The sequence below is a fragment of the Gracilinanus agilis genome, chromosome 3, assembly GCF_016433145.1.
Source record: "Gracilinanus agilis isolate LMUSP501 chromosome 3, AgileGrace, whole genome shotgun sequence".
Taxonomy (NCBI): Eukaryota; Metazoa; Chordata; class Mammalia; order Didelphimorphia; family Didelphidae; genus Gracilinanus; species Gracilinanus agilis.
Window position 1 is genome coordinate 27,036,348 of NC_058132.1, and position 27,589 is coordinate 27,063,936.

General features: G+C 59.2%; 1 protein-coding gene across 1 annotated transcript in view; it reads left to right on the top strand.

Moving 5' to 3' along the window:
• The window catches only part of SIPA1L3 (signal induced proliferation associated 1 like 3), a 59,554-nt gene extending 32,906 nt beyond the window's left edge, over positions 1-26,648 (top strand). Inside the window, exons 12-20 of the mRNA XM_044667369.1 lie at positions 6,008-6,126; positions 10,313-10,704; positions 13,817-14,017; positions 18,974-19,139; positions 19,642-19,852; positions 20,138-20,281; positions 20,958-21,087; positions 24,354-24,435; positions 24,585-26,648. Of these exons, the coding sequence (XP_044523304.1) occupies positions 6,008-6,126; positions 10,313-10,704; positions 13,817-14,017; positions 18,974-19,139; positions 19,642-19,852; positions 20,138-20,281; positions 20,958-21,087; positions 24,354-24,435; positions 24,585-24,734 (1,595 nt within the window). The 3' untranslated portion in view covers positions 24,735-26,648. The remainder of the gene's footprint in view (positions 1-6,007; positions 6,127-10,312; positions 10,705-13,816; positions 14,018-18,973; positions 19,140-19,641; positions 19,853-20,137; positions 20,282-20,957; positions 21,088-24,353; positions 24,436-24,584) is intronic.
• The last annotated feature ends 941 nt before the right edge of the window (positions 26,649-27,589 follow it).

Genomic DNA, 27,589 nt, shown 5'->3' on the forward strand with positions numbered 1-27,589 from the left:
AGATAATTGGTTAAGAGGAGAGTAAATGAGAGGGAGGAGTTAAAAAGGAAAAGGTGGTGCATCTTTTGACTATAAGAATGACAGTGCCTTTAATAGATATATGGAAGTTTGAAGGAAGGATAGGTTTGGAGAAAAAGGTAATGAGTTCTATTTTGGATGTTGAGTTTGAGATGTATGTAGAATATCCAGTTTGAAAGGTCCTATAGACTTAGATGTATGTCTGGAGCGGAGAAGAGAGGTAAGGGTTTTTCTATTAAAAAAAAAAGGTCTGAGAGTCACTGGCATACAAATGATCATAAACTCATGTGAAGAGAGGAGAGAGAGAGAGAGAGAGAGAGACAGAGAGAGAGAGAGAGACAGAGACAGAGACAGAGACAGAGACAGAGACAGAGGGAGAAGGAGAGAGAGAGGGAGAGGGAGAGGGAGAGGGAGATAGAGAGATCGCCTCAGGGGAGTGAGATCAGGGATCACCTCGGAGCCCAAGAGCCAGTCCTTTGGAAGAATGGCTGCATCCACTGGCGGGGTGGGGGTAGGTAGGGGGGCTCTTCCTGACTTGCCCATATCTTGTTGGATTCCTGAAGCAAAGGCCCCACCTCTGACGTCTTGGGTTTCGCCTGCTCTCTGGCTGCTGGGAGCTGTCTGTGCTTGTCCCCCCAGGGACTTGGAGCCCCAGAGAGTTCTGGGCCCTGGTTCTCTTTGGCAGGGCAGCGCCGCTTAGAGTCTCCCCACCCCTCCCCTTTATGCTGTCAAGTTTTGGCAAGTGAAAGTCTCGAGATGGGTTCTTCACGGGACCAGCTGCAGCCCCGGTGTGAGGTCAGCGGGGCTTGTCTCGGGCGCTGCCTTGCCTCCCTGTGTGGCTCCCTGTCCTCCTGCCCTTCCTGCTCACCCTCTGGAGTGTGCGTCGTGCCATCATTCACCCTCCCTGGCAGCAGGTCCGCCCTCACTCTGGAGGCAGCTGCCTCGCCGTGCCTGAGATCTCGCAGGTATAGACACTCCCCATCAGTGCAGATTGCAGCCACGGCACCTTCTCATCTCCAGCATGGGGGGGGGGGGGGTTTCAGACCACAGATTTCAAGTTAAAGAAGCTTCAAGCAGGGCTTCTCACCCTTGCTGCTGTCCTGGGCAGGCTAGTGAAGTCTGGGGAGCCCTTCTCCAATCAGGTTTTTGAAGGCATAAATGGAATTCGAGGGGTTATCAAGACATTTTAAAAGAAGTTCCTGAACCTGAGGCTAGGACCCCAGCCCCGTCACTCAATCCATAAGGAGAAGAGATCCCAGACTGCTTGGAGGCCCTCCTCTGGCTCTCTCCCCATCTCACAGGCACAAGGGCAGTCCTGCTTTGTCCGCTCCCCGCGGGCCTTGCCTTCCCTTCCTGTCTGGGCCATCTGACATCTGCCCTGACTTAGCACAAGATCTCAGCCTGAAAACCTCTGACTTGAGTTATTGGCCTTCGTTTGTACATCCCATCAAGCAGGGCTGCCAGGGAAGGGGAAGCGGCTTCTGCCACTGGGGAGAGACTGTGAGCCGTGTGGTCAGATTGATGCCTGGTCAGTGATGAGAAGGCTCTCAGGGCTCTGCCCAGCCTTCACCCCCTAATGCTGCAGATAGGCACACTTCTCATGGTTATAGCCTGGCCCTGACCCCAGCTGAGCTCGAGGGTCTGAGCTTGAGATGAGCTCCTGTCCCTCCCATCCTGGCAGTCACCCAAAAGAGTTGGGGAAGGGCCTTGAAAAAGGCTCGAGGCCTCTGTGATGGTAGTGGTCACCCAGAGCAGGCCCCGCCGTCTCAGCCAAGTTCTTAGGGCTAACGATGGCACCAAAGTCCTGGGCTCACTCAGCCTGGCATCTCCGGGGGGTTGCCTACCTGTGGCCCCATTCCTTCCCTGGGCCAGGTCCCTGCAGGGGCATGGCTATGGGCATGGATGCTACCAGCCTTGCCACAGACCTTATTTTACAGCAGGAAACACTACATGTCTTGTCCAGTCCATCTCCCTTTGTTGTCTCCCACAGGGTGCAGGGGCTGCTCCTGGCCCTGCCGTTCTATTGCCCTTCTCTGATAGTAAAAGATGTGTGAGCCCACCAGGTGGGCCCTTCTCTGCACCCATCAGCTCTTGGTCATCCCAGCCACTATTCTCTGCCTCCCCAGCCCAGCCTTCCTCTAGACTAGGGGAGCTCGTGCAGCCCTGGGCCATCCTCACCTCCTCAGCCATGGTCCTGACAAGACCTTTCTCCATCGCCAGTTGTCTTGGGACATGGCTCAGCCCCCTTGCTCTTGGGGTCATCTTCTGAGATCATGGAGTCACCAGAAAAACGTGGGTCTGAAATAATGGACGTGGGGAACACCAAGGCAGGCAGTGGCCTCAGAGCCTGTCCCAGATGTGTGAGCCTGGGGACCCACTCCCTGGGCCGCCCAGCCTCATCCGCTTATCTCAGGCTCTCCCCCTTGTAGAGACCTTGAACCAGTTCTTTCCCTTGGAATGTTTGTGAGTGGTAGTGCACATTTTCATTTTAGTAAATACCAGACTGATCAGAGCCCTGGGAAGTCTGTAGCTGCTGGGAGAACCAGACCAAGACTGATTGGATCCCCAGAATTGTCCTCAGTCTCCCTATCTTGTGTTCTCTTGGGTTCTCTTTGGATAATAATAAAATGATAATCATCAGAGCTAGCATTAACTAGCATCTTAAAATTTGATCCTCATGACAGCCCTGGGAAATGGATGCTAGTTTTATTATTCTCTCCATTTTACAGATGAGGGAGCTGAGGTAGCCGCTCAGAAATTAGAATCTAGAACTCTGGGCCTATGGGGTGGTCTTTGGATCACTGTTTACTCCTGCTGTGGTCTGTAACTCTGGCTGTGAGCAGGAACCCAGCCCAGCTCTCCCTCAGTGGCTCAGATATCTCCAAAGTTCACTTGGGGGGTGAAAGGAGAGCCATCTCCCTCCTCTACTCCATTTCCTTTGCTGGACGGTTCTTCTGCTTCTCCTTTCCGTCCCATGACAGAGGGCAAGGGAGGCTAGTCCTCTCCTCCCACTTAAGCCATTGGTGCTGGTGTGAGGCCCGATGGGGTCATCTCGTGGCTAACGGTGTACACGTAGAGCTTCGTCCTCCTTGTTTTTATCGAGGGTCCTGCTTCCAAGAATCAAGTGAGTCATGGGCTGCACAAGTGCCTGAGGAACCATGTTTCCCCTCTGTCTTGGGGACCCATTGATTAGTCCCCCTTGTGCCGCCCCCCAACTTTCCCAATCTCAGTTTCTCATCCTTGCTGCTCCCAAAGGCTTCATTTAACTACAGATGGCAAGCCCAGGTAGGCCTGCCACGCTCCCTCTGGGCCTGGCCTGCTTCCGTTTAGCCCCACGTCTGTGCTGCTCCATGTAACCAGCCATCGGATGGGCCTCTGCTCTACCCTAGAGGGACCATATGTGACTACTGTTGACACACAGGCTTCAAGAGGCCTGGCCAGGTGCCCGGCTCGAAGGGCAGCCTCACTGAGCTATTTTTTAATGTTCATTCCTCTCTACCCAGCCCGCCTCCGATGCTGCTTCTGGGAAGAGGTCCTTGGGCTTGTCCGAGCAGACCACTTAGTTATACTTCCAATGTCTCCCCTCTGCTGTGTCTTGCTGGTGGAAGGCAACAGAGGAGAAATATGGAACCTCCCTAGTCTTGCCAAGAAGGATCAAAGGGACTGTTTCTAAAGAACAGACTGGATAGGGACTGAGCAGCCTCTCTGACTTGTCTGTGCCCGTGAAATGTGTGCCCATGATATCAGCTGGGTTCCTGAGCTGGAAAGGACCACCGAAGGAGGCCATTCAGCCCTTTCTTTTACAGATGAATAAACTGAGGCACCCTTCGCCTCCATAAGGTTAATTGATGTGCTTGTTAAGGGCTCATGGTTAATATCAGAGGTGGAATTTTAATCCTCTAATTTTAAATTCTCCTGCAATATTCTGCCTTGTCAGACCATTTCATTTGAATGGGTCCTAGGCTCCAGAGAGCTGTGCTCTTGGCTAATAATTTTCCCAAGAGCCAAGCCCCTTCCAAACCAGGAAGCAGGTGTCCCTGGTGCTGAGTCTTCCCAGCTGTTTAAACCAAGCCCTCACTGGCTGTTGTCTGGAGTCTTCTGCACTGTGGCTGTAGACACGCCAATGACATGGGCTTCATGGCATTCCCAAGATGACAAGGAAATTTGTCTTTTACAATCCTGGAATTCTCAGCTTGCCAGGGAAGGGAATGTGTGCTGCCAGCTTTGGTGCCTAACCAAGATGGAAGAGGGCAAAAAGAACCAGATCTGGCATCCTAGGCCCTGGGTTCAAATGCTGCTTCTGAGACTTGAGTGCCAGTCATTAAAACCTCTCCAAGCCTTAGCATTTTTATCTGAAAAACCAGGATAATAGTTCTTGTCCTTGGTATTGTGTATCAGATACTCTACTCATTGAGAGGAACCATGAGTGTACTGCCTCCACCCCAAAGGCTGGGGCTTGTTCACAGAGCAGGGGGAGGGTGGGGAATGGCCCCCATCTGCAAGACCTTAAGCCCTTCTCTCTACATCATCATCATGGCCTCAAAGTCCAAAAGATCCAAGTTCAGATCTCAGCCTTATCTAATATTGACTTGCTCCAAGACACTAACCCCACCTGAATTTCAGTTTCTTCACATGTAAAATGGGGATAATAAGAACACCTGTTTTCTAGGATTCTTGTGAGGCTCAATTGAGATTGTATCTGTAAAGCGTTTTTATAATGTCAGGATCTATGTCAGACTAGTCTTAGGCAAGTGCCGTGAGGCTGGCCAAGTCTCTGACCATTCAAAAGGCCGATATGGTATTCACTCATAAAGGCTAAATCGCAGTGGCCAAGAACAGGAGGATTCCTGGTGCTCACTGAAAGGTCTGCCCCTTGTGAAATTCAAGGTCCCTCTCTCACATGGATGGTGGCAAATCAGAGCTGGGGCTCATTAGAGTTAGAAGGGACCCTAGACACCATAGCAATGAAAAAGTGCTGGGCTTGGAGTCAAGAACCCAAGTGTGCAGTACCCCCAGCCTTTCTCCCTCCCTCATCTCTTTCCCTTCCTCCTCCTTCTCTCTTTCTCTCTCCCTTCGCTTTTCCCTCTCTTTTCTTTTTTTTCTTCTGCCTTCCCTCTTCTCTCTTCCTCCCCCTTTTCCCTTCTCCACAAACACACACACTGAGGCATTGTGTAAGCCCAGACAAGTCACTTGCCCTCCCAATGCCCCAGGCAACCTTAAGATTCTGAGTAGCCTCAAAGGTTTAACGCTGAGCTCATTTCCTATAACTGATAAAAATCATAGGCCTAGTTCAGAAAAAAAAATTTTTTTTTCCCTTTATAACCTTGGCCCAGTGCTTTACCTTTTTTGAGTCTGAAAAATGAGAGGTTTTGGTGGATGGAGCACCGGTCCCCTCATTGGCTTTCCACACTCTTCTACTCCTCCAATTCAATATGAAAGGACATAGATTAAAGAGTTGAGGTTTTTATGTGCTTTTTAGTTTTGCAGAACTTTCTTTTCTTTTTCTCCTCCTCATGCTTCCTTAGAAGGAACAGCTCTTGGGGTAGGGGTAGATGGAGGGATAGGTGGGAAGAGTAGCTGATGGTAGAACAAAAGGGAACAATAAAAATGTGTTTTTAAAAGGCGGTAAATTCTAGTGTGTATGCAGAAGAAAGAAGATTGATTTTGTAGGTGAATAATTATTTACCAAACGTTGCCTGCACCCCCCTGGGGCTTTGGAGGCCTTTCTACTTCTTGGTCTTGTTCAAACAGATGAACACGGGGTCCCCCCACCACCACCCCCCGGCAGTTGATGGACCTCTGAACTGTGAAAGCAATTAGGGAAAACTTACAAGGGCCCAGAGAGGAACCTCAGAGCTGAGGAGTGATGGAAGAGAATCAAGGACACTGGGAGGGGGCTTGGTGCTGCTGTCATGGCAGCCAGAGTCGCCTCCTCCAGGTGGGCTGCTGGGGCAGGTATCCCGGTAACACAAAGTTCTCCTTGTTTCAGAGCCCCTGTGGCACGTGCCATCTCAGTCCCGCCTCTCAGCCATGGGTGGAAACAGCGGGAGCAGACACGTCAGCAGACAAGACATGGCAGGCAAAGATTCCCCCAACAGGCATTCCAGAGTGAGTCAGCACCGCCCCTCCCTGCCCGCCTGCGTGGGACCCCTCATGTGTGTGCACCTTTGTGTTTGCCCTCACCCTGTGTCCTCTAGGGGGAGGTGGGAAGAGTCTTCGCTCCGGCGTCAGAGAGCCCGGGTTCAAATCCTGTGCCCATTGGGCACATGTCCCTTCTTCAGTTTCCTTGTGTGAAAAATGAAGAGCTCAGGCTCGGGCCCCCGGAATCCCTTTAGCCCGAGGTTTAAGATCTAGCCAGGTGTTTTGAAAATGGGCATGAGGGGCCCTGGTGGACTTGGGCATCTTGGTGGTGGTCCTCTGGTTTCACCAAAATTCAAGGATGGGGAGGTGGGCTGGGAAGTGGCCCTTGGGGGCTTTCTCTCCTAGACCAGGGGCCTGCTCTTGTGGGCATCGTTTCAGGAGGGGCCCCTGGAGGTCTTGTGGGGGCTTGGCTGGGTCCCCGCTCTTCCTTCCTGAAGCTGGCTGACTGGGAGGTGCCGGGAATGGACCACTGGTGCTCCCCGTGTTAGTGCAGGGCAGGGCTGCCGGAAACATGCACCGTCGTCCCTCTCAGCATGTAGAGAGCCCTCGTCCATCAGTCACCTGTGCTGGGCCGCCTGTGGTGAGGTGGCGAAGGAGGCACAGCGGTCAGGGATGAGGGGCAGGTGGCTGTGGCTGGAGCTGGACGTGCCTGCTCCAGCCCTGGCGAGCAGCCAAGATGGGCCATCCACTCTGGGAAGGGGGACCCCCGCAGACTCCAGTGAGGGTATTAATCGTGCTGCTCTCAGGATTCACATGCGTTATTCTAAGATACAAGTCCTTAGAAATGTTTTTTCACTATAATTCCCAAGCAGCCTAAGCTTTAGAAACAAATCTCCTTGGGGGACAGTGGAAGAAATACTGAGGGGTTGGGGAGCCCACGGGGAGAAAATTAAACGAAAATGAAAAAATTGAAATGAGAGTCAGACCTGGGTTCTAGTCCCAGTTCTCTGGGTGTGACTTTGGCTGTGTCCTTCCTCCTCTCGGCCTCAGTTTCCTCCTTGGTAAAAAGGGGCTGATGCTCCCAGGCCTGAGCCCTGGGCGGGGCTTCCAGGAGATCAGCTAAGAAGACACTGACTGAGCAAGGACCTTGGAGACGGCAGAGCTATATTCAAACATGTATTGGTACCCTCTTGTAATCATCAAGAACCCATTACCTGGCCAGGAACATCAAGGCATCTGGCATCCTACAGTCCCTATCTTCTTGGGAGCTGCTAGGTGACTCAGTGGAGAGCCAGACTTGGAAACAGGGTCCTGGGTTCAAATCTGGTCTCAAACACTTCCTAGCTGTGTGACCCTGGGCAAGTCACTCCCCCCCCCCCCCCCCAGTTGCCTAGCCCAGGGGTCAGCAACGTATGGCTCTTTCTTCAGGAGTCATCAAGTCCATTTTTTTCAGGCGCTGTTACAGGAGCGCACTGTGAGCACTGTACGGCTCTCACAAAATTACATTTTAAAAATGTGGTGTTTATGGCTCTCATGGCTAAAAAGGTTGCCGACCCCTGGCTTAGCCCTTACATTCTTCTGCCTTAGTACTAATACACAGCATTGATTCTAAGATGGAAGATAAAGGAGGATAGGCAGGGGGTTTGGGGGGGAGGGGGGCAAAGAGACAGACAGACAGAGAAAAGGGAGGGGGAGAGGAAGAGGAAAAGCTGCCAGTCACGTGATGGGTCTCCCCTTCCCAATGGAAGGACCCCAAGAACTTCCAGATGCCTCGGTGACACGGGTGAAACAGGGCTCTCGCGTTTGGGGTTTATCCTGGTTCGTAGTTCCCATTCTGCAGATGGGGAGACGGGTGGGATGCCCGAGGCCGCCCCATTCCACACCCAGGACTCCTCCTTGACCCCAGCTGGATTTCAGGCCAGTAGACCGTCCTTCAGGACCTGGCCAAGGCCATGATGGAGCACAGTGGACAGAGTGCTGCACTTGGAGGCAGGAAGACCCGAGTTCAAATCCTGCCTCTGGTGCTTGTTTGCTGGATGGGCAGGCATCCCCCTACCACAGGTTCCTCGTTTGTGAAATGGGGTTCATTAGGCACTGACGTCACTGGTTTCTTGTGAGCATCAAGAGAGAGGACATCCTGTGGGCAGTGCTTGGCAAATGTCGCCTCACTGTCTGTGTTAATGTCTGCCATCGTTACTGTTGTTATCCGCATTCTTTGGGGAAACAAAGACGGAACGTGGCCCCTTGGACCTCCCCATCTCTGTCCCACTTGGGGTTGCTTGTGGCAGAGCTGCCCCACGTTCCTTTGGGAGGGATGCTCGCTCCTTCTCCAGCCTTGGGGGGCAGTTGGAGGGGAGCGAGGCCTCCACGCCTGGACTAGGAGTCCCCAAGAGCAGGGGATGAAAGGTGGGGAGAGCAACGTTCCCCGATTTGCCCAAGGTGAGCTCTCAAAGTGGGGCCAGCGTTCGTCTGTGCAGTTAGTGGGAAAGAAGGGAGACCTCGGTGAGTTTTAGGCATAAAAGCAAAACCCAAGAGAATGGATGCTTTGAGAACACGTGCCAGAAGAACGGTCTCGCGCTCTTCTCCCCAGGGAGGCTTCGGAGACGTCAGCAGGGACGCCTCTCAGGGGTCCTCTGCTAGGAAGGGGATGGGAAGCCAGGCCCATCGACGGCCCCCACGACAGAGGGATGATGCTAGCGAGCATGTCTAGAGCTCCCCCGTGTGCTCTCCCATGTGGCTCTGCCAGGAAGCCTGAGTGGTCATCCTTAAGCACTTTCTAGGAGCCTTCTATGTGCCAGGCACTGGGAATACCCTTCCCTGCCCTCGAGGAGTCCCCCGACTCATGAGAGAAACATCCCACAAACGAGTAGGCCCAGGGGGCTAGAGATGGGCTAACGAGGACCAGCCAGGAGGTCCTCCAGTGTCATGGAGCCGAGAGTCCGTGGAGAGAACACGGCGGGAGAAGGCCGGAAAGAAAGGGGGCCGGATGGCAAAGGGTTGTGAGGAGCAAACAGGATTTGGGGGATTCTAGAGGCAGTCAGGAGTTGAATAAATAGTGGGGTGCTACAGACTTATACCTGCTGGGGGGAACAACTCGAGGCAGGCAGGCTGCCATTGTCCAGGGTGAGAAGATGAGGGTCTGCACCTGGGGGTGCCAGTGTCAGAGGAGGGGGGGCGCTTGCAAAAGGTCAGATGAACCAATCTTCCAACAGCCTGGCTCTGGAGGGTGGCCCCCGGGCTAGGGTCTGGGAGGATGACGCTGCCCTCCCCAGGGACGGGGACAATGCAGGGAAAGCTCACGAGCTCCGTCTGGGACGGGATGGCTGTCACGTGCCCCTGGACGTCCAGCGTGGCACTCGGGGCTGGAGGTTGGGGCTGGCGACGACTGAGGATTCGAGAATCCTCCGCCTAGAGACAGTCATTAAATCTGTGGGAGCTGGTGAGGTCACCGCGTGAAGTGGGATGGGGGGAGAAGAGAGGAGGCCCAGGACAGAGGCTGCGAGGTGGACGAGGATCCAGGACAGGGGCCAGAAGCAGCGGTCAGAGAGGAGGGAGAGGGGGAGGTCCCAAAAACCCAGGGAGGATGGAGGGCCTGGCGATGGCAGCGTCACTGGAGGGAGCCCCTGGGGCGGAAGGAGGAGGTCAGAGTGGAAGGAGCGAGAGGGAGGCCAGGGAGGCCAGTCTGCTGGAGGACAGAATGGACTGCTCAGGGGCCTCACAGACAGGCTCTGCGTGAGACGGGAGTGAAGGAGGGTGACTTGAGGGGTGAGGAAGGAGCTCTCCAGACACGGGCACAGTCAGCTCCGTGGTTTACAGATGAGGAAACTGAGGCCCGCCCAGAGAGGTAAAGGGTCACCCCGGGCCTACAAGGAGGAGGTGTCTGAGGCATGAACAGCACCATGGATAGGTGGAGATTGGTCCGTTGTTGCTCCTCAGGGTGAGGAAGGAGGATGATAACAGTCATGGGAAAACGCAACGTTTATGTTGCTGTCGCTCATGGCGGACTCTTGGTGACTCCGTTTGGGGTTTTCTTGGCAAAGCTGCTGGCTTGGTTGGACATTTCTTCCTCCTCCTCAGAGCAACCCGAGGCAAACGGGGTGAGGTGCCGTGCCCAGGCTCAGCGAGCTGGGGCGTGGCCCAGGCTGGCTTTGTTGGCCGGGTAGGTGGCGACCGGCTGGGCGCAGCCCCTCCTGACCCGCTTTTGTGTTTCCAGGGCGAGCCTCAGTACTCGAGCCATTCCAGCAGCAACACACTGTCCAGTAACGCGTCCAGCAGCCACAGCGATGAGCGGTGGTTCGACGGCCTGGACGCCCTGGAGGCCGAGCAGGACCCCCTATCTAAGGGCGGCTCCAGTGACAGCGGCATCGAGACCACCATCTGCACCGCCAGCCCCGGCGGCCTGCCCCCCGCCAAGACCTCGCGGCCTCCCAAACTGCAGAAGCCCACTTACGGCGGCCACGAGGCCGGGGGGCGGCTCGGGGACAAGCGGCGGGAGGCTCCGCCGGCCGGTCAGGCCAAAGGCTACCGGCCCAAACTGTACTCGGCCAGCTCGAGCACACCCTCAGGACCCACCGGGAGCAGCCACGAGCTGCTGAAGCAGCCCAGGTACAGGAGCCAGGCAGGACCCTCGGGGCGCTCAGGGCGGCCGGGGGGAGTTGGGGGCTCGAGGCCAGGACATCAGGAGCATCCCCTGCCTCCTGCCTGGCAGTCAGTCCTGCTGCCCTTCTTCCCAGAAACGAGCCTCCGCTTGAGGCTGGCCAGCTTGCTTCTCCCTGAGGCCTGAGGGGGCAGGGGAGGAGGCGGAGCAGGGAGGGGAGGCCCGAGACCCCGAGGAAGCCCCTCTGCCTCCTGCCGGCCAGGGATGCCCCATGCCTGCTCCCAGGGCTTGCTCCCCAGCTGCTGTGGCCTGGTTATCTGGGAACCAGAGATGGGGCATGTGCGCCACCTAGCGGCAGTATCCTCCCACTGCTGGGCCAGGCCGGCCCTGAAGCACTGACCAAGGGGCCCTGCTGGGCAGCTCATCCAGGCCTGCCCCTGAGTCCTGCTGGGTGGGGGAGAAGGAGGGCTGCCTCGAGCACCTCCAGAGTAGGGCAGGCTGGCTGGGCCCAGGAGCTCCCTGCCCAGGGGTGCCAGGCTGAGGGGCACCATGGGGGGCTGGGCAGGAAGAAACCCAGATGAGTCAGGGGTCCAGGGAGCAGGTACACGGCCAGGTCCAAGGAGGGAAAGTTTGAAAGCCAGGGAGCGGCAGAGCCAGCTCTTAGCTGGCATTGCCAGGGCACATCCCACAGATCTGTTCCTTTGGGGCTCACGGCAGCCCCGGGAGGGAGGCATCACTATTGTCCCACTTTACTGACAAGGAGACTGAGGCAGATGGGGATGTGGCCTTGGAGAGCCACTTCTGCCCACCTCCAGCATCCTGTGGCGAGTGCCCTTTCCTAACAGGAGTAAGGTGGCCTGTGCCCACCCCCTTCCCCCATTAGCCTGGACACTCGGGCCCTGCTCTGCCCTGGCCTTCAGGGCTCCCTCTCGCCTCCCAGCACAGCCTGCTTGTCCAAATTTCCTTCATGGGCTCCTTCTTTCTCTCTCTGCCCCTCTCCCCACCCTCTCCAGCCCTCTGGTGTTTACCCAGGTCATGCTTCTGTGCCTGGAGCTCCTCTGTCTGCCATAATTCCAGGCATCCTCCAAGTCCTGCTCATGTACCACTCCCACCCTGCCCTTCGCTCTCTCCCTCCCTGCCCTTCTTTCTCTCCCACTGGTGACCCTCTCGCGTGCTGCCTCATCACCCTCTACATCCCCTGGTTCCTTGGGTCACGTCATGTCCCCTAGACCAAGCCTCCATGACCCCAGCTACATCAGAGGCTTTGAGGCCCTGCCAACCAGCACCCTGGGACCAAGGCTTCCCCCTTGAGGGGTTCCCCCCATCCTTGCCCACCGTGGCAGCAGCCGCCTGCCTCAATGACCCCCACCACTGCCTCACCCAGAGAAGATTGGAGCAGGTCAGTGTGAGAGCAGGCAGCGAGCTATGGCTTCTTTCTCCTCTGGTGCCAAGCCTGCCGGCGATGCCCAGGTCAGAGACTCCTCCTGGGCCAGGAATGAGGCTGCAAGCCGCGGGGTCAGCGCCCGTGCTAGGGAAGCATCGAGTAAAGCGAGGTGGTCTCTGAGGGATCCCCGGAAAACCCGTCCCTGCAAAGCAAGGCTTTGGTTCCAGATCCGAGTGAGGCCTCAAGCGGTGGGGTGAGGAGCCCCTGCCGGCAGACCCGGTCGTGTCCGTGCATCTGGACGGTGTGGCCTTCCAACGCCCTTAGACCCTGTCCCGCCGGCCCTGCTAGAGTAGCCACATGGCCACACACCGTGGACCGGTCCAGGCTCAGAAGAGTAAACATTATGAGTGTCCTACCAGATGTGTGTGGGAAGACACTGGCGGGAGGAAGCGGCTCTGCCACACGTTACCCAGGAAAATGTGTGCAGGAGGAGCAAGAGGCATCTTCCAGGGCAGAGAAGAAAGAGCCACAGGACGAGAGGGAGGCTCGGCACGGGCCGGCCGGGCACCTGCTTTGGCCTCCCCAGAGACACCCCAGTGTGCTGGTGGGGACCCGCCGTGGTGGGCAGCCCTGCTCTAGTCTGTGCCCAGCATATGCCATCCGATGTAAGTGGGCATCTGCCTGGAAGTGGGTCCATGCCTCTGCCCTCCTCCCAGACCGTGCCCCGTGGTCTCGGTTGTGTTGAGGAGCTCGCTCTCTGCTCCTGGCCAGGCCTCCAGCCCTGGGGGAGAAGGATGAGGCCGCCGTGTTGAAGGAGGTCAGAGGGGATCTGTGGGGCTTAGCCGAGGACCCAGGAATTTCTTGGTGGCAGGAGCCATTTCTCCATTTTGATTTGGAAGCCAAGGACATGCTCTGTTTTGGGGGTTTGCTGCCTTCAGCTCGGCACTGCTGGGGATTCGCACACTGCGGTGAAAGGACATGAATCACCCCCATCTCAGGGCCCCAGGAGAGCTTCAGGAGGTTTGGAGCCCATCTCCTGCCCTCTGGGGTCTCCAAGCCCATGGTAGGAGCCAGGAGGCCTAGGCTCCCTGCCTGGCCAGTGACGAGTGTTTTGGGGGACTGTTGGAGCCCACACTCGGAAGGAGCCCAGGACCAGTCTCCAGGCACTGTGGTTCCAAAGGCCATGTCCAGAGGCCTGATGCAAGACAGGCTAGGCCCTCTGGGGCCCCCGGGGGATTGTGGGGAGCTCCTTCTCTCCTCTTTCACATTGGCAGGTTGAGGCAGAGCAAAAAGTAGAGGCCACAGGGATGAGGGGGTTGGGCTAGCAATAGCGATGGCTAATGTTAGCAAGGCCTCATGTAGATCGTCCCTAGAAGGGAGGTGCGATGGTTATCCCCATTTTAGAGATAAAGGAACAGAGGGGAAGTGACTTCCCCAAGGACCCATGGCAAGTGATTACGGAGGGTGAGATTGGATCTCGGGTCTCCCTTCCTGAGGCTCATGCCATGGTGCCACAAAGCTGCCCAGGTAAACGTAATCCCTGGCGTTCCTTCGTGCTCCGCATCCTCCCGGGCTAAGTGAAAGGCGGCAGGCGTAGGTCAGTGACGGGGGCAGCCCCAGGAAGAAGAAGGAAACGCTTTGGACCTGGCCTGGAAATGGGTGGAGGGCACTGGCTCGAGCTTCACGGGGAATGTCGCTTGTCGAGTTTGATTCCAATTTGTGTTGTTTGTTTTTAGTAACATGAGCTCCCGAGCCACCTACCCCGCTCAGGTTTACAGAACGCCAGCCTTGGAGAACCCCAGGGCCCCTCAGCTGTCTGCCTCGGTCCCCAAGTCCTTCTTCTCCAAACAGCCTGTCCGGAATAAGTACCCCACAGGATGGAAGAGAGCAGAGGAGCCCCCCCAACCCAGGCCGCTGGCCTTCTCTGACCCTAAGAAGTAAGCCTCTGACCTTCAGGTCTCTTTCTTTTTTCTTTTTAAACTTCATTTTAGAATCAATTCTGTGGATTGGTTGCAAAACAGAAGAGTTGTAAGCACTAGGCAATGGGGGTTAAGTGTCTTGGCCAGGATCACCCAGCTAAAAAGTGCCTGAGGCCAGATTTGAACCTAGGATCTCCCATCTCTAGGCCTGGCTCTTTGGTGACCTCTTGGATGTGTATGCCTTTCCCCCTGCTTTGTCAATGAAGGTCTGGTTGGGGGCTGGCAGAAGAGGCCGGTGGCTAGGCTGGAGCTGGGCAGGCTCCAAGAAGGCAAAGAGGGAGGCAGGTGGACAGGGTTGGGTGGGGGGGACATTTCCAGTGGAGCTGACCACCGTGAAAATGGCAGTCGTCCCATCATTGTTTTCTCGTTTCCAAAGCCCTTTCACAACGCTCTTAAAGTTCCCTCAACAAAGATGAGGCAGGCAGGGCAAGAGTCTTCATTCTATAGCCTAGAGAGAAAAGGATTCTCCTAAGGCTGCACAGCCCGATCCAGCCTTCTCTCCATGTCCCTCCGTGTCCAGGCAGATGTAGCTTCTGTTTCAGTTCAGGTTCGGCAGTGGCATCCCACACCAGCCTTGTCGTGAAATCAGGCAAACCCGCAGGGATCTCGCTCCTCACCACTCACGCAGACGTCATCCCAGACCTCGGGCATGTTGGAAGGGCCAGAGGCCTGGAGGGGGGCACCTACAGGGGCACCCACCAGACCCTTCACTGGCCTCTCGGAGTAGGGAGAAGGCAGGGGAAGCAGGAGAGGTATATATGTGGCAGCAGGGCAGTCCACCCAGCAAGTACTTATTAAGCCCCTACCATCGCCGGGCACGGTGCTCGGTCCTGAGAATTCCAGAAGACCCAATCCTTGCTCACAAGGGGCTCACATTGTCCCAGGGGAAACCACAAGGCCGTAGAGGAGGATATACAATCCAGACCCCATAGAAAGAGCAAATCTGGTCTGGTAGAGCAGGAAAGCCTTGTATGGAAGGAATGCCTTGAGCTGGATGTTGAAGGAAGAGAGGGATTCCGTGAGGCCCAGGAGAGAAGGGGGGCGTCCAGGAAGGATGTAACAAGAAGGCCAGGAGGTGGCTCAGGGAATCTTGGCTTTGGTTCAAGCCTCAGTGTCGGTCGGCACCCGATGGGCCCTGGGGCAGAAGCGGCGAGCAAAGTGGAGCGATGTCCCATCCAGCAACAGCCCAGGTTTAGAAGGAGAATTCTCAGGCGGCCTTCGAGGGTAGAGCCCTGGAAGATCACGAGTGCGAGCCCTTTTCAGCAGGAGCGGTAGAGGGCAGAACCAGGCTGAAGGAGATCAGGCAAAAGGCTACACGGAGGGAGTGGAAGGAGGAAAACAGAAGAGCTGCAAACAAGGAAACCCGATCAGATCCGCAAGCTGAACAGCAGGTTCTCGCCATCAAGGGCCACGAGCGTCTCCTGAGTCTGGAGCATGGACACAAGCAGAAATGGGCCAAGCGAGAACACGGAGAAGCAGCTGGCTCAGGCCCAGCGTATGTAGAAGAGAGCCGTGATCAAGGTGAGAAAGGATGGGCTCATTGGAGGATTGATTTCCAAAGGATGGTGAAATGCCGACGTCCATATCAACAACTACCTTCTGGTCAAAGTCTGCCTTCTAGATAGAGAGCCAGGCTTGGAGTCCAGAGGCTCTGGGTTCAAATGTGCCCTCAGACACTTCCTAGCTGTGTGACCCTGGGCAAGTCACTTCACCCCATTTGCCTAGCCCTTGCCCTTCTGTCTTAGAATTATTATTGGGACAGGAAATAAGAGTTAAAAAAATGTCTACCTGCCTGTCATCTTCAAATGTCTGAGCATTGTCCACACATGCATTGCAGGCAGGAAGTTATTTGTAAGGATAAGCCAGAGGAAACCATGTTTGCCATCACATGATTGACTGAACAATGTACAGAGTCCCAGGATTCCACTGTATTTGTTGTAAACTGATTTTTTTTAAGCGTGTGTTTGTGCAAAATGTCAGCTTCAAGTCCCTTCCAAAGGGTCCCATCTAGACCCCATAGTTATCCAGATTGTCTTGGAAGAGCTGTAACAGCAGGAGTAACAAGGCTTAGATCATAGGGGTGAGGGAAGGCAGAGAGCCAGGAAACAGCCCTCAAAATGGGATTGGCCACCCAGATGGGAAGAATCACCCCCAGAGTCCCTGTTGAAGTGATTCCCTCTATTTGGAGGCTTTGGTTTATGCATGAAATGGTACTTTTTCTCCTAAAGCTTCAGGAGTTCAAATCTAGCTGTGAAACCCTGAGGCAAGCCACTTCATCATCTGCCTCAGTTTCCTCATTTGTAAAAAGCTGGAGAAGGAAATGGCCAACCACAACAGTATCTTTGCCCAGAGAACCCCAAATGGAGTAGGTCACAAAGAGTCAGACGTGACTGAACCACAACAAACTTTGGACGGCCACGACTTGGGCCCAGAGGGAGAAGGCTGGGTTGCCTTCGGTTTGAGCCTGAGCTTTTCCTAGAAATGGGAGTCCATCGTACCATTAGCAGTTGTCTACGAGGGCCCAGAGGACTCGACCCGAGCGTCCCCCAGGGGGCAGGCCCTGAGGGAAGGCTCTCCAGTGTGGCCCGTGACCTGGAGTCGAGGGGAGTCATCGTGAGAAACAAGAAGGCGGATGGGAAGGGACAGGAGGACCGCCAACCCCCCTGCCAGCCTCACGAAGTCAGGAAAAGGAGCCCTGGGGCACACCGTCAGGATTTGGGCACGGCTTGCTCCAGGTGGCCCTTCTGGACGGGTTACTGTGGGTCCCGCCGGAGGGAAGGCCACATCAGGGAGACCCCGACTCCTTGGGGGTATTAGCAGATGAATGATGAGGCGATTTTCCCATACATCCGGCCCAAATCCTCCTGTTCATCGTCCCACCCAGGGGGCCAAGCAAAGCAGATCTGATCCCGTTGGGGTTCTTCGAGGGATGGGTGGTCTCCCATTCCACGCCCCCAGACTGTGCAGCCCCAGTTCCTCCCAATGGTTGGGCTAGAGACATCTCCCCCGTCTGTCCCCCCATCCCCAGAGGACCATCCCCATGTGCGCTTCTGTGTCCTCCACTGGGAGGCTGGACCTGCGCTTTGTCTGTGAGAGTCCAGACTGGGAAGGGGCACCGGGCCAGCCGGCACAGCTCCTCCCGTGGTCAGCAGACCGTAGGTTTCATGATTGCCCGGCTGGGCCCGGGGCTGGCTGCCTTCCTTGGAACAGAGGATTCTGGGGCATCGCAGGGTGGGGAGGGGGATTCTCCCCAGAATCTTCCTCAGGCTGCCGCCCGCGACAGCCAGTGCAGGAATTATCCTGGATGGAGGGAGCCGGCCCCCACGCACTTCTTTAAGGCCCCAGGCCAGGCCCTGGCTCTGGCAGCCCCTCCGGGCTCGAGACGTTTCAGTCCTCCCCCCCAGACCCCATTTCTAGGTCATTTCTGTGCCTCGTTAAAGGCTTTGTCGCGGAGCTCGGCAGTAGTGTGGCCCGCCGGTCTGTGGCCTCTCAGATCCTTTTCCGCGCTTGCTGTTGGCGCACTGAAGTCCCGCAGAGCCGGCTGGGGCCCGGAAAGAAAGCCGAGATCGTTTCATGTTGCCTCGGGTCGGAGCGGGGGAAAGGGACGCCCTGTGACCCGGGTCCCGGGCTCAGAAGCTTGACTTCTGATCTGAAAACCCTCTCCTGGAGAGTCCGCCCCCATCCCATGTGTCTGAAGCCTGATTTGTTCTTGAGGGAGGCCAAATCGGGTCCTCTTTAGCGCAGCTTGTCCTCCCCTACGAGGGAGGCCGCCCAACGGAGGCTGCCGTGTAGACAGATTGCAGGCAGAAACCTGGAAAGGCCGATGAGAGGTGACCGCCGTTCTCCCCCCCCCCCCCCGGGGTGCTCCTGTCCCCTGGGGCCAGCGCTGTAAGGGAGCAGGAGAGCCCTTATTCCTCGAGCGGTCACTCTGTGAATGTCCCGTTCCTGGAGAGGCTGCACGAGCCCTTGTCTTGGATGACTGGATTAGGCAAGCTCCAAAAGCCCTCCCCAGCAGCGGGGCAGCCTTGGCTCAGGGGATGGAGAGCCAGGCCTGGAGACGGGAGACTCTGGGTTTAAACCCGGCCTCGGACACTTGCCGGCTGGGTGTCGGACCCTGGGCGAGTCACTTAACCTCCCTTGCCCAGCCCTTAGCACTCTCATGCCCTGGAACCGGCCCACAGGGTTGCTTCTGAGACGGAAGGGAAGGGCTTTTAAGCAGAAAAGAGCAGGCAGCGAGCTCTCCCCAGCATCCAGCCTCCGGGCCTACCCCAGGGAGCAGAGGGCCAGGCTACTGGAGAAGGACGACGGTGGGAGCAGGTCCCCCATTTCTCCTGAAGAGCTTCGGAAGGGATCCCGCTCCGCCGAGGGCCCGTCCTCCCCCGGTGCTCCAGCCGCCTCGCCTGCCTTCTCTTCTCGTGGCCCCCTGCCTGGCTTGCCTCCTGCGTGTCTGCCCTGCCTGCCCACCTGAAATGCTTCTCATCATCCATTGCTCCCATTGGCGACAAAGCAGCCCGTGGAAAGGGCTTCCCTCCCTGGCCATGCCCCCGTGACGGCCACGTTTATCTCTAAAGTTGGCAGAGCAACTCTTAATCCGATTTTAGCTCCACAGTGACCCTGGGAGGAAGGGGCTAGTGTTATCCCTATTGTACAGTTGAGGAAACTGAGACAGACAGGTATAGTGGCTTGCCTGGCCTTCCTGACTTCTCTCCCATCCACTGAGCTGCCAGGCTCCAAACCATCTCGAGACAGAGGGCCGTCCTGTAGGCGCTTCCATGGGGGCCCTTTGGATCGGGCTTAGCCCCTTCTGTGTGCTCGGCCCCCCAAGAGGAGGGGGAGGGGCCCCCCATGCCAGGGAGCAGCCAGGGCGGGAGGGAGGACGCCGGGCAGTCCCTGACCCTCTCGGAATCATTCCAGGCAAATTGACATGAACACGAAGAACGTGTTTGGGCAGCCCAGGCTCCGGGCGTCCCTGCGGGACCTGCGCTCGCCCCGGAAGAACTACAAGTCGACCATCGAGGACGACCTCAAGAAGCTCATCATCATGGACCCCCTGACCCCGGAGCAGGAGCGGGACTCCTCGGTGAGTGGCTCAGAGGAGAGCTCCAGGGCGGCCTCTAGGCCCATCCTGGAGGCCTCGTTAGCCCCCTTTGAGAGACGAGGAGAGCCCCCGAGTCCATGTCAGAGGCCACATTTGAACCCGAGGCCTGGGAGCGGGTGGAGAAGCTATGAAGGAGGGGGCCGGCCCGGTGGGAGGAGCACGTGGCTTACGGGAAGGCTCAGAGTGCCCAGCTCAGACCCGGGCCGGCCGCGGGAACCCAGGGGTGAGCCTGGCAGGGCAGCGGCGGGCCAATGTCGGCGCTGGGTCTGCCCAGCCCGGACGGAGGCCGCCCCCCGGGAGCCGGGCGGGAAGGAGGAGCGGCCTCGCTCGGTCCTCACCACAAGCCCATGAGGGAGGGGCCACAATTCTCCCTGTTTTACGGTTGGAGAGGTTGAGGCAAGCAGCCAGGAAGCACGGGGCCTGTGGAAGGGGGGGCGCGGGGCGCTGCCTGCAGGGTCTGACCGGGCCGCCACGGTTCTCGCAGTCCCCTCAGAAGGCCCTGCAGAGGACCCTGTCCGACGAAAGCCTGTGCAGCGGCCGGCGGGAGGCCGCGTACGCGAGCCCGGCCTGCTTTGAGCCCGGCCTGCCCAGCGACGTCCTCTTCACGAGCACCTACCCTTCGAGCACCCTGCCCTCCCGCCGTCAGCACCCGCACCCGCACCCGGCCGGCGGCAACGGCTTCCCCGAGAAGAAATGTGAGCACGTCCCACTGGCGGGGGGAGCGGGCTTCAGCCTGGCCCGAGGGCGAGCGCCGTGGCCTGGCCGGACGCTGGGTCAGGCTTCAGCCCGATTCCGTCCTCCCTTCCCCTGTTTTAGCCTCCACATACCCCTCCCCGGCATGTGGCCCCTCAGGGTGTCCCTGGATGTGGGGGCCGGGGGGGGGCTCCCCGTGAGGACATGCCGTGGGGCGCCACGGGTGCAAGGCTCTGGGGGCCCCGGGCAGCACCTTCACACACACTCTCCTGCTCTGCCTCGTCCAGCCACCATCTCGGCCTCGGAGCTCTCCCTGACGGACGTGCGGGACCGGCCGCTGAGGCGCCTGGACCCCGGGATGATGCCCCTCCCCGACACCGCCGCCGGCCTCGAGTGGTCCAGCCTGGTCAATGCCGCCAAGGCCTACGAAGGTGAGTCGGTCCCTGGGCTGGGAGTTGTCCGGCCGTCCCTGGGAGGCCCCTGCGAGAGCCCTCAGGCAGCCCCTTTTCTGGCCTCTCCGCCCGGCTGGGCAGGGGGAGGAGGGTCTTCAGAAGAGGCGCAGGCCAGATCTGAACCCAGGACCTCCTGGCAGTCGGATGGCCTCAGGGCCGCAGAAGTGAGCCTCCCTTTCCGGCCCCCCTTCCGGCCTCCCTGCCCTTCTTTTCTGCCCTGGAAACTGCCCTTTCAGGTCTGGCAGAGCAGCCGGGCCCCGGCAGGAATGCGCCCCGACCTGTCAGACACGGCGGCTCTGGCATGCGCCCTCCTCTTCCCGGGAGAGGCAGAGACGCGGCTGCTCCCGGGGAGGCGGGCGGCAGGTAGGAGCCTGGGTCCCTGCTGCGGGGGCTCCGGCCTGCTCTTCCTGTGTCTGTCCTCCAGAAGGGCCGGTGGCTTCCCCGACGTCTCCCCAGAACAGTCGGGGCGTCTTCTCCGAGCGTTCGGCGGGGACCAGAGAGCCCCGGAGGAAGGGGGCCGGGAGAGTGGCTCGGAACTGCCGCCGCCCCGTCGGATGGGGCTCACGTTGTGGAGGGGCCTGGTGCCCGGGGCTCCCCCAGCAGCACCCCTGTGGGCCGGCTCGGACACGCTGACTCGCTCTTCTCCCCCTCACAGTGCAGCGAGCCGTCTCTCTGTTCTCTCTCAATGACCCGGCCCTGAGCCCCAGCATTGCACCAGCACACAGTCCGGTCCATTCGAGCCTGGAGAGGCCGCCCGCCAGCCCCCGGACCACCCCCACCATGAGGTGAGGCGCCACCAGCTCCCGGGAGGGGTCCTGAGAGCGGCGGGTCAGGCACAAGCGCTCCGGGGCGCTGGGATGCCGAGAGGCCCCGAGAGTGTGCGATGGGGAGGGAGGCTGGCACTTGTGCTCTGGGGGGGGGGGGGAGCCGGATTCCAGCGTCCCTGTGCAGGCAGGCTGGTGGGCTCGGGCCACAAGGGAGGCCCAGCCTCCAGGGACCCACCCACCCAAGGGGAATGGGAGGAAGGACTTGGGGAGGGAGGCTGGGGAGGAGGAACAAGAGGCTTCTCTGAAGAATGGAAACACGGGCTGCAGCGGGGACCCTGGAGATGGGCCGTGCCAGCCTTCTGGAGGGTTCTGGGTTGAGGCACGAGGCAGCAGAGGACAGGGAGGTGAGGAGGAGGAGAGGCTGGCTAGAGAGGCTCCCCCAGCCAGTGGAAGGAGGTCTGGGGGTCAGGGAGGCTCTAGCGTGCTTGCCGAGGCTCAGCAGATAGTCCTAGTAATCACGAGGATAAGGCTGGCATGGCCACGGCACTCGAGGCTTTGCAAAGCTCTTTCCAGGACTAGCTGGGTGGTAGAGGCCAGGCCTGGAGTCAGGAGGTCCTGGCTTCAAATTTGGCCTCGGACACGTCCGGCTGTGGGGCCCTGAGCAAGTCCCTTCACCCCTGTTGCCCAGCCTTACCGCTCTTGTGCCTTAGAATCGATGCCGAGGCCCTCGGCTTCTGGCGAGGGTTTTAAGAGCGAAACCAGCATCGGTGCCTTTGGCCTTGCCGCGCCGGGCGCCCGGCGCTGTTCTCTCTGCACCACGAGGCGGTGAGGCAGGCAGAGGGGACGGCCCCTGCCTGGGCCACACGGCTGCTCGTGCAGGCCTTGGAGGATCGAGGTAGAGACTCGAGCCATGAGCAGGGAGGGCGACGGCCGGGGCAGGAGCCTCGGGCCTCTCGGACAAAGCCGTTGAGGCCGCGGGGGACGGGGAGGAGGGCCCGGAGCAGGTTTGGGTGGTTGGGCAGGGGACGAGAGGAGGACTCGGGTCGCTGGGAAGATGGCGGTGTTCTCGGGGCTGTGAGGGCCCCCCAAACTCCTCCAGACCTGGAAAAGGCCCCAGGCGGAATAATGGCGGGGAGATCCGGGAGAAAGTCGGGAGGCTCGTCCCCTCTTAGCTGGGCCTGCCGACACTTGCGGGCTTCCCGTTCTTGTCCGCTGTGTTGCCGGAGAGGCCTGGCCAGCCAGCCTCCGCTCCTTGCCAGAGGCCCAGGCAGTGTGGCACCGGTGCCATCCCACATCCCACACGGAGATGACTCATCGAAGCTGGGTCGGGGCGAGGAGCGTCGTCTAGCCTGCCAGCCCAGAGATGTGCTCGGGCTCCATTTCAGGAAACCCGGTCACCAGAGAGGAATGGTGTAGGCAGCCCCTGAGCCTCCTGGCCCAGACTTGGGGCGGTTGAGGTCCCCCCAGGGGCCCCGGGCCATGCGCTGCAGGCATTCCCGGGCTCCACCCGAGGCCCTCCCGGGACCTTGTGTCCAGAAATCCCGTCCCTCCTGTCTCTTCTTCTGCTCTCTTGTTCTTGGCTGTCTCCCAGCCCTCCGTACCCAGCTCATCTCTGGGCCTTGGGCAGAGAACCCGAGTCCTAGGCAGCTGGCCAGAGCTTTTCCTTCTGCCACCTTCAAGGCCACAGAGCTCGCCGGCTGAGGGCCTTCTGCATGGTAGGAGCTCAGATCCGACACAGGAGCCAGTCTCCCCTTCCTTCTGGGATCTGGGTGTCCCAAGGCCTGGGCCGGACCCGTGCCCAGAAGGCCTGATCCACAGCAACCTTAATGGGGGTACATGCCCAATTCCAGGCCCCTCTGCACACCGTTGGATAGATTCGGGGCTCCCTTCCTCGGGTCTGTGCACTCTGACCAGTTAGACCCCTCCGTCCTTGGGAGGCCGGAGCCTGCTGGGTCAGAGCCTGCCTCTCTGACAGCCCCGACCCGACCTGGTGGGAAGTCATAAAATCCTGGCCAAAAGCGACATCCTGGTCCTCCCCGGCTCCCTTCCAGCTGGCTGGTCTGGACTGACCTCTTCCGTAAGAGAGGCAGGACAAGCTCCCGCCCTCGCTCCAGCAGACATCCACACGGGGCATTGGGGGATGGGGGCTCCTCTATGCACACCCCTGTGGAACAAGGGGTCCTCATCAGGGGCAGGAGGGAAGAGAGGCCCGAGGTGGCCCCTTGTCTATCGCCCACCCTGCAGCTGACTGGCCTGTCTCTGTAGCTGTGTTCCCACCGGACACAGACCCAGACCCTCTGCAGGGCCCAGAACACAAAGGACTGTTGATGGCCCCTCTGGTCTTCTGGGAAAAGTAGAAGCAGTGGCTGGTGCTGGCCATCCCGGCCTCTCAGAGCCACGGGCTGACCCAGGCCAGAGCGAATGAAAACCTGCCGGGAGGGCCGGGGTGCGCCCTGGCCCACAGCAGCGTTCCCCCTGGGAGGAGAGGCTTGAGTAAACCAGATAGCCCTGCCCGGTCCTCTGTGTCGCCCAGAGGTCTCTGTGCCTCCCTCCTTGGCTTTCTGCTCTTCTGAGGGGGTGGGCTCTGCTGGTCCAGCCTAGAGCATGGCTTCCCGGGGCAGGGAGCGTCTGGGGTAACATTGGGAAGGGGAGCCCCCCAGCACACACACACACACACACACACACACACACACACACACACACACACACACACACACACACACACACACACACACACACACACACACTCTCCCTCTTCCCTCTCTCCCTCTCTTTCTCCTCTCTGTCTCTGTCTCTGAGACAGGCTTGGAGTGTAACAAGAAGATTCTAGTTCCCCAGAGAGGCCACCCATCGGCAGGGGCAGAGGCAGGAAGCACCCACTCGGGGGTGCGGGGATCTCACAGTGCTCCCCCAGGGGTGCTAAGCCTCGGCAGTGCCCAGAGAATGGTGGCTTGGGAGGGGAGGGGGCTCTGGACGGGGAGACCCAAGTTCAAATCTTACCCTAGACGATTTTTCGTGGCTTGGAGTATGTCTATCACTTCGGGCCTCAGCTTCCTCCTCTGTGAAATGGAGATCAGACGGGTTGGTGCGTTTTGAGTGCTTAGTAAGCCTCCGAAGGCCCTGAACGCTCTTCCACAAGAAGGCAGGAGCCCAGACTCACGTTAGGACAGTTGGGGGGCCGGGGGGAGGCGCAGCTGCTTTGAATCCAACAGGATGGAGCGGGGGTGACCCTGGGGGCGTCTCCCACCCCGCCGTGACTGACCATGCCGTCTCCCCACCTTCAGTGAGGAAGCCCCCGTGGACCTGCCTGGGAAGGTGTACCAGCTAGAAGTGATGCTGAGGCAGCTGCACAGCGATCTTCAGAAGGTGAGGGAAGCTGCCCGGGGTGCCCCGGGCAAGGCCCCGACCGTCGGGGTCCCCCCTATCGTGCAGCCTGGCAGACAGGGATGGCCCTTGGCTAGCCCGTCACCTCCCGGGCGCCCCCCGCCGGCCCCTCATGGCTTTGTTCTCCGCAGGAGAAACAGGACAAGGCGGTCCTGCAGACCGAGGTGGCCACTTTGAGGCAGAACAACCAGCGGCTGCAGGAGGAGTCGCAGGCGGCCAACGAGCAGCTGCGAAGGTTCGCGGAGATCTTCTCCAGCACGGTGGAGAAGAAGGAGCCCTGACGGCCCTCCACACTCCCTGCCCGCCCTGCCCCCTCGGCCGGCCCGCGCCCCTTCCCCGCTGCTCCAGCCATAAGCGGGTCGCCGTGGCCAGGTACGCCGGAGGCTGGCGGGTGCCCAGGGCCGCCTCCGAGCCCCCTCCCGGGCCTGCGAAGGGCCGCTTTGGGTGCTCAGGGAGCAGCCGCCCACTCCGGGTCTCCCCCGGGGCTCGGGGGCCAGGCTGTCCCGGGCCACGCCAGTGACTGTCTTCCTCACTCCCGTGAAGCCTTGGCCCGGCCGGCCGGCCCTCGGGGTCGGGAGCTCCAATGCAATATAGAAACCCTCCCTCGGGACCAACAGCGCCGCCTCCCTCCCCGGAAAAGCCTCGGAGCACTTTTTTCCAAGCTGAAGTACTTTCTAGTAAACCCAAGATGGAGAAATCCCGACATTCGGAGTGTAAATGTTCTTTATTGAGACACAGAGAGAGAAACACTATATTTGTATAAATGGGACAGTTTGTAATCTTTTTTCTACGAGACTCGTCGGGCCGCTGTGGGCGGCCTCCTGGGCCCGGGGCGGCCTGGAGCCAGAGGGGGGCCCGTCCTGCCCCTCGGGGCCTGCCAAACTACTGAATGGGAGCGTGTCTGAGGGCCTCCCCAGCTCTTTTTGTTTGGGGGGGTGCTTCACCTCTTCCTGGGCTGGGGATGGTTCCGGGGGCCTCCATCTTTTTTCCTTTGAAAGGCCCCCAGCCTCGCTGGGCTCTGGTCGAGGCTTCGGGCCTGCTCGTGGAGGACACACTGTGGAGGAAGTGCACCCCCCCCCCCCCAGGCGCGGCCGCCTGCAGCTTCTCTAAGGCAATAAGGAATGGTGGGCCCGGCGGCCAGCCTGCCCCCCCAGCCCTGCAGCTACACGCGGTACTATGCTGGGAGCTTAGGAAAAGAGCAGCTGTTTTTTGTTTTTTTTTTCTTCTAAAAAAAAAGTATAAATATAATATATATTTATTTTTTCATGCAAAGCCACCACAGAACAATTCACTATTAATCCTCTGTGGCTCTATCTCCAGCCTCACGCTGAGGACACACACTAGAAGCCCGAGTTCGCTCCCCTCTCGCCCCCCGGTCTGCCCCAGACCCCCCCCCCCAGGCTGGAGGAAGACGGCAGAGCCGGGGGGCGGCCACACGTCACGTCTTCCACGGCCCAAGAAAGGCACCCTGGGGGCTGCAGACTTGGGCTGCCGCTAGGCCGGGTTTTGTCCAAAGAATCCTCGGCTCCCCTCTGGAACACAGGGATGGGGTTGGGCGCAGGGGAGGGGCCCCCCTTTATGGGGGCAGGAAGGGGAAGGAGGAAGGGTGTTCGCTAACTGCGTCTTCCTCCGATGTAATGAGGCCCCTTCATTTTCAGACCAGCTCAGTCCTGACTGGCTGGGGGGGGCCAGGGATAAAATATTTGAGATGGGAAAACGCTCCATAAATCTCCCCGCTTCCCCTCCCCCGCCCTCGGCCCACCAGATGGGCAACGGGGAGGCCTCGGTGGGTGCGGGCCGCAGCTGCCCGGGCCCTCCGCCTCCCAGGCCAGTGGCCTTACTGTGATGTCCTTCCCTCTGGGGTCTGCAGCCCCCTCCCCGCGCTCTTGTCTCCTCTTCTTCGTGTCTAGGGATCATTCCAATCCTTCTGGGGCGTGATTGTCTACCTTGACCAAGTGTAAAGGATGGCCGTTGCCGCTTTTTGTTATCGTTTTGTGAGGATCTCTGCAGATCAAATCTGTCTATTTAATTTTGACCCAGCATTCCTCCCCACTGGGAGCAGCACCTTTTCCTGCGTCGTCTTTTGGTTTTTTATTGGGGGGCGGCACATTCTTTTTGTCACTGTTATTCTCCCCCCCTCGAGATTAGGGGTCTTCTTTCTGGAAGTTTCAGAGGAAATAAATGTTTCATAGAAATTGCTTGTCCTTCCTGCCTGGATGACTGGGATGTGAATCGAGGGACGAGACTGGCGAGGCGGCCCCTGCCGCACCCTCTCTGCCAGCCCGTGCCCGCACTAAGTCAGAGAAGTCTAACGAGGGCACCGAGGGGGCGGCGCCCCCTCCCCACCCCACCAGACTTGGACGAGGCGACTCGGGGCCGTCCACCTAAGCGGGCCTGATTTTACGGGCGGCCTCCCACCGCCCTCCCGGCACGCCAGGAGGGCCTCTTCCCCCGGCAGACGGGCCTGGAATCGTGTAGAGTGGAGGTACCGCGTGGGCCCAGACCTTCCCCGACCGACCCCCGTGCCAGTCCCCGGCGCCCAGCCTCAGCAGCCCCGGACTCTCCCTCCCCCACGCTCCGCCCGGCTCTCCATCTGCCTCTCCTGGCGGTGGGCTCTGCCAAGCTTTCTGGGCGTCTCCGTCCGTCCGTCCGTCCGTCCCCCTGGGTGCTGCCCGCAGAGCGGTACCAGGTGGGGGGGGATCCCATGGGAAGAGCTCGCGGCGCTCCCCGCCCCCCCTTCTCCCACTTCCCATCCTGGCTGTCTCTTGCTGCAGCAGCTGCCCGTTGCCAGGGCGACCACAGCTGGGGGGGCTGCCTCTGCCACCCCATCCCCCTTCCCTTCTCTTCCCGGGGAGGCGGGAGGGGTGGGGGAGGGAGAGCGGCGGGAGGGGGGCGGGAGCGCGGGGAAGGAGGAGGAGGAGGAGGAGGAAGGTGAGGCCTTGGCCTTCCCCTCCCCCACAGGGCGCGACAGAAGGAGGCAGGCCGGGGCACAGCAGGGCCAGGCCCAGTTTAATACACAGAACAGGGTGATCCACAGTAGAGGCAGGCAAGGGGGGAGTCAGGCTGGACAGGGAGCTGGGGGGATGGGGCCATGGTGCCAGGAAGCCAGGGCCAGCCCATGGCGCCCTGGCCCCCC